Below are 11,480 nucleotides of genomic sequence, written 5' to 3'. Positions count from 1 at the left end.
AGACAAAAAAAAAAAAAACAAAACCCTCTCCAAAAAAAAAAAAAAAAGATAAGATAAAGGCTAACTGGTCCACGGTGGCCACCAATGGAGTCTCTGGGGCCTGTAAGATGAAGAATAAACATGGGGCAGATCAACAGAAGGCAGGATGGGGGCACACAAGCCATGAGATAAGACACACCCTCTGCTCCAGAAGAGAAAGGCCAAGGCAGCACCCAGAGGTTCTCTGCAGAGGTACATGGGTCCCGGAGCAGGATCCACCATGCAGCACAACTGGCTCCTTGACTTATCTCAGTCCAGGAGAGGGTGAAAGCAAGCCAGGGCAGGCCTAAGCAGCCAGAGTAGCAGCTGTACCCACGGGGAAAGCCCAGCCCAGCTCCGGGAGACTCGGATTTCCGATTGCAACCACAATGTGGTCTGCGGCCGCGATGTCTGCCCAGGGGTCATGGCAGGTTCAGCACCAGATGTGGGAAGTAGCTGGGGCTGCTACATTTAGGGACAGTCCCTTCTTCTCCCTGAGACCTGGGGCTGTCCCTAGCTGAACCACAACTTCTAGGCCGTGGTCAGTGGGTGAGTGGCATACCCACAAGAGACCCTGAGGAGAAAGCAGCTTAGGCCTGGACCCCTAGGATGGACCCTTCCCCTATCCAAGTGGAAAAAAGCCCTAGGTCAGATTCAGAACTGGACCAAACACTCCACCAAGGAGAAGCTGGGGTAGATGAGGGGTTTCCAGGGGCTTTGCTTACCCTACACGCCGCCTATTAGAATGCTCACGATGCATTACTATTCAGTGCCTTGCCCGTCCCCCAATCAGGGGTCTGTGGTGTTTATTTGTATAATCCAGCCCTCAGTACATGGCCTGGCCCTTGGAAGGCACCCAGCCAATGGAAAGATCCAGCCTGGAGATTCTTGGAAGGCAATCTGCTGAGTCGAGACAGACCGTTAAGTCATAATCACCACCTTCAACTGTATTTTTCTTCCTCTTCTCTTTTCTCCTCCTCCTCATCATTTTAAGAATCATAGAGTTAGGATCAGCAGATGGTTTAATGGTTATATGTCACTGAGTTCCAGACCAGGCGGCTTAAAACTCAGGCAGGGTGTGTGTGTGTACATGCCCAAGATCCCGAGAGGAGAATGGAGGAGAAGGAATTGCGGCATGACCATCCCCCCTGAGGGGTGATTTCTCGCTCTCTGTCTCTTTGGCAAGTGCACATGTCCTATAACAAAAATCTTTAAAAATAAATAAATAATTAGAAAAAGAACCATAGGGCCTGAGACTTTACCTTTCTTGGAAACTTTTAAGTGAGCCTGCCACAATTTCATGGATGCTAGCAGAAGACACAAGACTCCCGGCTCAGAGACATAGGACAGTTTACCCCTCACAGCAATAGCAATTGACAAGATAACTAAACGCAGATGTCAGAAGGGGACAAACGAGACCAAAGGGAGTTCTATTCAGCCAAATGCAGTTTGTGTTTAATTGTGCAGCTACTGTGTGCTGGGCTCTGGGCATGAGCTCCCCATGCACCCAGCAGTGTGGTGCCACCTGGGCCTGGGAGCAGAGTCATCATCCACTCAATTCAGATGCTGTGCAAGGGCCAGGCCTCAGAGTCTGGCACCAGCCCGGCTGCCTCTTGACCATGCCACATCAAGAAAGTAAGAAATTTGCCAGATCTTCAGTTTCTTCACCCTGAACTGAGGGAAGAGGGTGGCCTCAGCTCCTGAGTGGAGGCGTGTGGAGCACTCAGGCAGGGTGGACAGCGTCTCTGTCATCACTGTGTAGTGCATTTCTGGGCTGTAGAGCAGAACACAGCCCAGAGCGCCTGCCCAGCCCTCTCCTCCACCTCCGCCTGGCAGAACTCGGAGCTGGCTACCGGACAGAAGGCGCCAGCCTTGCGGGTGGGCGGAGGGTGACGACTGCAGGGGCCGAGCTCACTCCCAGATCCCAGCTCACCCTGTACCCACCCTGGAGCCACCGCGGGCCCTGCATTCCCACCCCCGGGCCTTGGTTTTCTCATCTGTAAACAGTGACACTCGCCCCAAGGACACCAGAGCTGTCTGAAGCCCAGATAAAAGGAAAGCAAAGAGGGGCCCGCTGGGTGCTCAGCAAACACATGGTTCTGTTCATCCTGGTGACCTCCCTAGTACAGAGGGCTCTCTCCCCATTTTACAGATGAGGAAACTGAGGCTCAGAGGTGACCTGGGTCTGGACGGACTCACATTCACGGTCCCCCTGCTGCTCCTTCCCTGCAGGGCCCTGGCCTGACTCAGGAGAGGGCAGAGGGAGCTGGCGAGGTTCAGCAATCCAGCCAAAGAGGGCTGATCTGGATGGGCCAGAGTGCAGTGGGGCAGGCCCAGCCTGGGGGACGAGCAGAAGAGACGCCCAGCCCAGCCCCACCCCTGAAACCCAAGCCTGGGGACTTCCGTTCCACTTTTCAATGCCTCCCACCCACCCCCGGGCCCCAGGGAGATGCTCCACAGACTCAGGCTGCCCTTGGGGACCTGAGGAAGGTGGGCAGGTCACATATGCCCCACCCAGGGACCCAGGGGCAGGCCAGGTGGGCAGCTGCAGTGGGAGGCAGTTGAACCTGGCTCTTGACCACAGCAGGGCAGTTGGCAACTGTCCCTCTGGGAGAAACCCCGAGGGGTGACAGCCCTGGGCCCTGGCGGAGGCTGAACTAAAGCAGGAACCAGAGCCAATTCAGAGCCACACTGATCCAGGCACATTGGGACTGCCACCACCAGCCAAAGGATCCGGGGCGCCCCTCTCCAGAAAGCCCATGCCCTCCCTGCAAGTCAGGTGGAGGTGCCTTTGACGTGGAGGGCAGATGAGGTTCGGGACAGGCCAGATGAGCTGTGAGGCCCCTGGCAGATCAGGGCCTGGCCACAGGCAGCACAGGGCCTTACTGCTGCTGGCCCAGCCATGGGCACCTGGGGCCTGCTGCCCTTGATAACAGCACCATGGAGCAAGGCCTGGGGCCCAGAGCCCAGGCAGGAAGTCGCTGATGGAGCCCACAGAGCCTGTGAGGCAGGTAAGGGGCTGAGCGAGTCGTGGAGAGAGGTTGGGGGGGGGGTCCCTGCAGCTTGAGCCTCGAATGGGCAATCGAGGGGGAGTGTGGCAGTGAGTAGGAGAGAAGGGTGAGAAGGAAAGATCGACCTAGAGCAGGAGCCTGGTAGACATTGGCCTTATTTACTTATTTATTTATTTAATCTGCTAGAGGGCACATGTGCTTGCCAGAGAGAGAGAGAGAAATCCCCCTACCCCCATGAGGGATGGCCAAGCCACAATCCTCTCTTCTCCATCTCTCCCTCCACTTGGGAATTTGGGCACATGCACACACACACACACACACACACACACACACACACATCCTGCGTGCTTTTCAAATGACCAGGTCCAGGACTTAAACCATGCAGCTGGACATGGACAGCCAGTCACCTTAACCACCACACTACTGGCTGACCCAATCCTGGCTTTATTTTTTTTAGAGAGAGATTTTAAGTATAGGGCGCATGATCACTGGAGAGAGAGAGACAGAAAGTGAGAAATAACCCCTAGGGGAGAAGGCCATGCCACAATTCCTTCTCCTCCATTCTCCTCTTGGGATTTTGAGCACGCATGCACACATGCCTGGGGTGAGTTTTAAGCCACCAGGTCCAGGACTTGAACCGCAGTTGACTATGTGGGAGTCCAGTGATGTAACCATTACACCATCTGCTGGTCCCAATCCTGGCTTTATTTAAGGTATTGCTATTTTATACATCCTGGATTTATCTGCATTAATTTTTTTTCTAGAGAGATTTTTGCTATAGATTTCTGAGAAATTGCCCCTCGGGGGACGGCCATGCTGCAATCTCTTCTCTTCCATTCTCCTCTCAGAATTTGGGCTCACGCACATGCACCTGATGTGAGTTTCAAGCTGCCAGGTCCAGGAGTCAAACTACAGTTGACTACATGGGAGTTCAGTGATGTAATCATTATGCCATCTGCTGGTCCCATTAATTTTTATCTTTAATATCATATTAAATGTTAATTCTCTCCATTTCTAAGTTGTTTGGCTCCCCTTAATTTTTGCACAAAGTTTAGTGCCTCATTCACTTCCCCCAGTCTTCTGGGCAGGGCAGGACATCCTCTAAGATGGCCAGGACATCCTCTAAGATGGCCATTGTCTACTCAGGGTTCCCAGACTGCCTCCTCCCCCTCCTCCTCCTGCTGGTCTTCTTCCTCTTGGTCAATGTGCCAACCTCCATCTCCTTACAGGGATCATCTCCCAGAGCACTAGATAGTGGCTCCAACTTATGAGGAACCTTCCCTGAGGTCCCTAGGTTACAAGACCCTCAGTAAAAGACCCTGAGCCAGGGTGACATTCAAGGACTGGCCCTCCAGGCACCTAAGTCTACCCAGGGTATAGGCACCTAGAGGAAAGGCCCAGTTGAGGGCCTTTGGAGGCACGATGCACCCCACCTTGATACAGTGGATGCCCCCTCTGTGGGCTGGATGTCCAAGCTGGTCTCATAAGTCAAGGAGCACAGCTGGTGATGGGGGCACCAGCAAAGGCAATGGGGTACACAGAGAGGAGACAAAGGAGGGTGAAGGCAATGTGGGAGTCCCTGCAGGTCAGGTGGGGAGGCCAGTGGAGACCAAGGGCCCTGCAGTCCAAGAGGTGTCACTGGAGGGATTTAAGTAGGGACCTTCAGAATCAGGGTTGTGTTCTGGATTGGAGGCCAATGTGAAGCCAGGTTAGAGGACAGAGGTGGGGGTTGCGGGGTGGGGAGGGTGCGACCACATCTGGGGAAGGCGGTGAACAGGGACCAGAGCCTGTGTTGTGGGCACCCGGAGGATGTGTAGGAGTGTGTGGTGAGTGGGTGCCAAGATTCCTGGGACATTGGCGGCTGAATGTTGGTCAATGATACCAGGGAGGATGGGTACTCTCACGGACTATCTGTGGATGTCTAACATGTACAACCATTTTAGCAATGGGCAACAAGTCATAAAAGAAAGTGTATTTCTTTAGACTGTGTAATTGCACTTCTAGGAATTTTGCCAAGGAGAGGAAAGGCTCAAAGCTGTAACCAAAGGCTCACCAACCAGGGTAGTGAGCTCAACACTGTTAATGAGGGGAAACAGCTGGAAATAACCTAAATAACCACCAGGAAGTCTGAGACAGCACACAGTATGGCACATCCATCACAAGGGATCTTATGCAAACCTTCAAAACTATGTTTCTGAAGCATCCCTAATGCTGTAGGAAACTACGGGGTGTCCAAGAATCCAATGCTAATATCCTATTGTGTTTCTAAAGTAGGTGCCTTCTCGAAAGTCTCACAAAAGATGTAGAAAAATTTCGATGGTGTCTCTGGCTGGTGCAGTTTCACTTCTTTTTTTTCATTTTAGCTTTGTAATTTTGTGGCTTTAAGATAATATTCCCTAAAAGAGACATACTGTTTTCACTTTCTAAAATAACTTTTAATACAATAACAAATGCTTGTAAATAAAAAAAAAGAATATAAAAGCATTTCGGGAACCAGCAGTTGGAGTAATGACTATGTCGCTGGACTTCCATGGAGTCGACCGTCCATGGAGTCAACTGTGGTTTGAATCTTGGACCCGCTGGCTTAAACTCATGCCGGGCGCGTGTGCGTGTATGCCCAAGATCCCGCGAGGAGAATGGAGGAGAATGGATTGTGGCGTGCGCAGCCCCCCCTGGCGGGGTGATTTCTCGCTTTCTATCTCTCTGTCTCTCTGTCTTTCTGGCGAGTGCATGCACCCTATAGCAAAAACCTCTCCAAAAAAAAAAGGCATTTCATCTGATCTTCTTCACTGTCTGGTTGGTCTGTATACTTCCAGAACTTTTTCTATGTTATGCATGTCCCTGAAAATATATACAGACACACTTCATATTGAGACTTTATTTTTTCCAAAGAAAATTATATTCTGCATATTATCTTCCAACTAGTTTTTCTTAATTATTTTGCCAGAGGCTACATACACTCCTCACAGATGAGAGAGAGAGAAAGCATCCCCCATGGGGAATGGTCACACCACAATCTCTTCTTCATCTCTCTCTGCTTTTGGGAGTTGAGGCATGCATGCCCACATCTGGCACATATTTTCAACCCATTGGGTCTGGAACTCAAACCCAGTAGTTGACCATGTGGGATCCAGCCTCCCTAACCACCAAACGGCTGGCCCACCCATCAGCTTTGTAAACAATGTTATTGACTTTTTCTCTACTAGCCCACATAAATCTACCACAGTCTCATAATGAGAATGAGTTTGGATAAACCAACCTTACTTAGTTATTCTTCTATTAACAGACATTTAGGTTGTTTCCAGTAACAAATCTAAACTATAAGTGGTGCTGGCAGGGAAATCACAGCAAAAGCAGCAGGACATGCGTGAATCTAGAGTGCTCTTACATGTCTCCACAAGATCGATGCCTAAAAGTGGAACTGCAGCGTGAGAGAAGATACTTTTAAAATGTAATAGAAAATACACTCTTAGGATCCCAAAAGGCTGCTTCATTTACACTCATTGAAGTCAATGGCAGTGCCGTTTCTCCTACATTCTGATCAATAATGTAATAGTGTTCATCTTTTTTCTTATTTTACTGAACTGACTGGCAAAAAATAGGATGTTTGTGGTTTTGTTGTTTATTTGATTGTGATGAAATGCGTTATCTTTTTGTATTTTATTGACTGGTTCTATTTCTTCTCATGAAGAAGAACCATCACAGTGCCTGCTTACCCGTTCAGTTGTTTTTATCTTTTTATAAATCCATAGAGACTCTCAATTTATTTGGTATATTAAGTATATTAAAAATAGAATATAAAATATATTAAACATCAATTTATTTGATATATACTCTTGTTTAGTATATGTGTTGTAAATATTTTTCCCTGATCTGTTTTATGCCTTTTATTTATGGGATGTTTCACCATAAAGCTATTGCCAATTTTTATGTATTGGATAGGTTTAATCTTTTGCTTATGGTTTCTGTGATCCATGCCATGTGGAGAAAGGTCATCCTTGTTTCATAATATAAAATCATTTTTCTATTTTATTTTGACACTTTCATTGCTGTTGGTGTTTGGATGGTATTTTGTTTGTTTGTTTGGGGAGGTTTTCGCTATAGGGTGCATTTGCTCATCAGAAAGACAAATAGAGACAGAGAGACAGAAAGCAAGAAATCACCCCCCAGAAGTGGGGGATGACCATGCCACAATCCCTTCTCCTCCATTCTCTTCTCATGATCTTGGGGATGCACGCACATGGTCAACTACATGGAAGTCCAATGACGTAGCCATTACGCTAACTGCTGGTCCCCCTATTTTTTGTGTTCACTTCATCTGGAGTTGCTTTTTGTGCACATGGGAATAGAAACTTATTTGTTTTCCAAATGGAAGTCAATTGTCACATCTCTGCTGAACATAAATACAACTTTTATCAAGTTACTCATTTTCATTCTCTCTGTGGTTTTCTTGGTCTGGTCTTGCAGTGCTCCACGCTGTTTTAAGGATTGTAGCTTTAGAGTATGTTTTTCTATCTGCTTGGGAAAGAACCCATTGTTATTTCTGTTTTTCAAAATATTCACACTTGTTTTTATGTGGGACTTTAGAATCAGCTACCACATTTTTCAAAAGTCATTCTTTCAGTGTTGTGTTTATAATGTCATAGAATACATAATTACTTTGATAAGAACAGATATCTTTACAATACTCAGCATTTTTAGCTAAGAATATGCTCTCTGTTCCTAAGTTCATATTTCTATTATGTCTGCTAGTTCAACAGTTTTACCATTTAAAAAAGTCATGCAAATCTTGCATATTTTTTGTTGTTTGTTCCTAGGGGTTTGAAGTATAATTTTATTGAGGTTGTTAATCTTCCCAACTTCATATCCCAAATGATTACTGCTTGACTCATGGCACAGGGGAAAGTATTGACTTCTGTTTGTCCATCATGTATTAATTCTAACGAATCTCAGCGGATGATTGTGAGTTTATTTAGTATATCATTTGCAAAGAATAGTTTTATCTCTTTTCTTCTAACACAGAAACCTCTTTAGTTTCTACCTCATCTTTTCTCACTCACTAGAACCTATAGAACATACTGAATAGTAAAAGTGAGAGTAGGCAACCTTGTCTTGTTTCTGACTCTTAAGTGTTTTGCATTTATATGACAGATATTGTATGTTTAGAGAACTGCTCTTTATCAAGTTGAAGAGGTTTCCTAGAATAACTTAATTAAAAGCTGGATCAAGTGACTAGACAGATGAATGGACAAATCCATCCATCGATGGTGCTCAGATGGATGGATGGATGGGTGAATAGATGGTGAGTGGATGAAGCATGGGTGGATAGACAAATGGATTGACAGGTGACTGCACAGGTGGATGGGAAAAGTGGTCTGAGTTATCAGAAAAGGATTCCCATTGGCTTTTCTTTTTCTTTTTCTTCATTTTTTTCTTTTTTTAGAGAGGTTTTTGCTATAGAGCGCGTGCGCTCACCAGACAGACAGAGAGAGACAGAGAGACAGCGAGAAATCACACCCCAGGGGGGATGGCCACGCTGCAATCCCTTCTCCTCCATTCTCCTCTTGGGATCTTGGGCATGCACATACACACGCCCAGCATGAGTTTAAGCCACCGGGTCCAGGACTCGAACCGTGGTTGACAATGTGGGAGTCCAGCGACATAGCCATTACGTTAACTGCTGGTCCTCCATTGACTTTTCTTAAATCATAAAGAAGTATAGAATTTGTATTCCCATTACATTAAACTCTGTTTGAAAAATATGTGCACCTCTTAAACATAACCATGGTCAAGTAGTCCTGTAGCTATGGTGAAAAGTTTGCTGGTCTCAACGCACTGAGTTATATTCCAATATTAAAAAACTACTTGGAAGATTCAGTTCAGATTTAGCAAGGCTGGCATTCTTGTCATCGTAAACTTTTAGAGTGTAACTTGGGTGTATTTTTATTTTTATTTTGAGTATGTTACTGGCGTTCTGTGTTGTGGTAAGATGTCTATGGAGCAGAGGGCATTCAAGAATGGGAACACATTCAGGAATGTCCTCAGCTCCCTAGCTTGGAGAGAAATCGTGGAGATGAGAAGATTGCAGGAGAGCAAATTTGCAGAGAATGACTTTAGTTGAGTTTGAGGGGCCTGTAAGGCATTGGAGCAGAATAAGGCTTGTAAAGCTTAGAAGGAAGAATATATGTGAATCTAAAGTCAAACTGAGAACTCAGTGCTGGAAATAGGACCTGATGCCCCCAGTCACTGGTAAGAGTTCACAGTGACAGTGAGATGCTGAGAGAATAGAGAGAGGACAGGGAAGCAGAACCCAAGGTGGCGGTCTGGGGGTCAGCAGCCATGCACTGTCCTAGGAGAATGGAAACTTGAAGAGAATAGTAGTTGGTCCCAGACACCAAGGAGTAAAGGAAGAGGGGAAAAGACAGGGCACTAGGAAGAACTTCAGTCTTAACCAGGATGAGGTCTTTATGTCTTCATCTAAGAGGGTTCCAGGTAAAATGAGGATAAGAGCCAGGAGAGCCCCACCATGTCCCAGTATGCAAATCAGTGCCTTTTACAGATGAGTAGCTGAGAGCCATCATTAGATGGATAGTTGGATGGATGATAGATGGATGGACAGACATAGGGAATGAAAGAGAAACGAGTGGATAATAAATGGGCAGGCAAATGAATAGAGAGATGAATTGACAAATGGATACATGGAAAGATGAATGAATGGAAACAGAGGTCTGAGGTTTCACAACTGGCTTTATGAACACGTTGGAACTCAGCTACAACTCCATGAATAGAAATGAAAGCAGAAGACTCTCCACATGGGAAATGCCAGAGTCAGAAACTTCAGAATCAGAAAAGATTGTCTACGGGTCAAGAGAAGAAGTTGTCCTGGCTGGACTCTGGGAACTTGTAGGCAGGAGGACTCAGAGGCTGGTGAAATGACCAGGAGAGGTCAGGCAAGTCCAAGCCAGCATAAGACTCACTTGGCCACACTGTCCGGTTGCCTGAGAGGACGGTGATTCAGGAATTGGCTGATCACCTGTTGTATGCAGCACTGCCCTCGGCACTGACAACATCAGAGAGTGAGGATACCCTCAAGCGATTCTATTGTACAAAGAACACTGGCCTCAATTAGAGGAATAGGCACAGGGACCCCTTTGGACCTCAGGAGCACCAAGAGTTGCCCCCCCGCCAACGTTCTACGGGTCTGGCCACCAACCTGCCCTGTGCCCAGGACACAGCTCCACCCACTGCAGCCCTGTGCCCGTTGTCCCATACCACAGGTTTCCTCTAGGCCCCAGGCCCCAGGCCCCAGGAGACAGACCCCAGCTGCTGACCACACAGGTTTTGGACTGAGGCTCAGTCACTGTGGTTTGTATTCGGTGGAGGGACCCATGTCACTGTCACAGGTAAGTGGCTCTCATGACCTTTACCAACCAATCTCACCCTCTGCTCTCTCTGCCTCTTGCTTTTCTCTCTTTGGGGGTTTCTTGAGCCTGAGCCCTCTGGCTTAGAGAGTGAAACCTACCCTTTCTCTGCAGGGTCTGTGGGAGGTGGACTGCTCTTGAGATAACAGTAGGAAGAGCCCCGATCAGGAAAGCCACTTTCATATTCCAACAGTCAGACATGTCCTGGGCCTGGGGGCCTGGGCTAGGGGTTTACCAGTGCAGTGGCTATTTTGCTTCTTTGAGGGCAGATGCTCAAGTGGAGGACAGTGGCAAGGTTCTGTCCATGGGCAACAAGGCAGCATTAGAATTGATCCCCTGGGCCCTGGGTCTGGACAGATGGCAGGCTGCCCATGCTGGCTGGAAGACCACACTGGACATCCTGGGTCATGGATCAGCTGTTAATCAGACTTCAGCATACACAGGGTCAGCCCAGAGAGCACAATGGAGGGCAGAGTGAGGGCTCTGAGTCTAGACTTCAGGTATCTGGGCTTAACTAGGTCAGGAAGACACGAGGACACAGAGAAACTGTCAGACTGGGTGAAGTACCCAGAGTTTAGCCCTCCCTGGACAAGCCTTAGTGGGTGGGACCCCCTGAGACAGAGACTCATCTGTCCTCAGAGCCCCTTACCCCTCAGGCTGAAGTCTCACCATCAGTCAGTACTCTGGATTCCTTGAAAGGAACGTTAGACTAAAAATATAGTCAGGCTCATAGAGCCACATGGATGTGAGCAAAGTCAGAAGTGGTCAGAAGCTTTTGAGGAGGGTCTTGGGGCTCCTGTTCCCCTGTAGCCTAGAGGGAGGCATCCCCAAGAATTCAGCCAAGGTATGAGGTCCAGTGACCAGGCCTTGGTGCCTGAGCATGATGGTAGAGACTTAGAAGAGCCCAAACTTATCCAAGTTCCTAGAGAGCTGAGTGAACCTTGTACCTTAGGGGACATGAGGCTCTAGGCCCTACTATGTGCTGAGCACCAACCAGGGCCTCCTCTCAGTACCACCAGAATTTCCTGCT

At 47.8% G+C, this 11,480-nt stretch overlaps 1 protein-coding gene across 1 annotated transcript in view; it reads left to right on the top strand.

Moving 5' to 3' along the window:
- The window catches only part of LOC102497205 (immunoglobulin lambda-1 light chain), a 51,493-nt gene that overhangs the window by 30,650 nt on the left and 9,363 nt on the right, over positions 1-11,480 (top strand). The window contains exon 4 of the mRNA XM_027770439.1: positions 10,387-10,432. Within this exon, the coding sequence (XP_027626240.1) occupies positions 10,387-10,432 (46 nt within the window). The remainder of the gene's footprint in view (positions 1-10,386; positions 10,433-11,480) is intronic.

Source organism: Tupaia chinensis, unplaced genomic scaffold, assembly GCF_000334495.1.
Source record: "Tupaia chinensis unplaced genomic scaffold, TupChi_1.0 Scaffold000137_1, whole genome shotgun sequence".
Taxonomy (NCBI): Eukaryota; Metazoa; Chordata; class Mammalia; order Scandentia; family Tupaiidae; genus Tupaia; species Tupaia belangeri.
The sequence above is the reverse complement of the archived record's forward strand: the minus strand, read 5'-3'. Positions and strand labels throughout refer to the sequence as shown.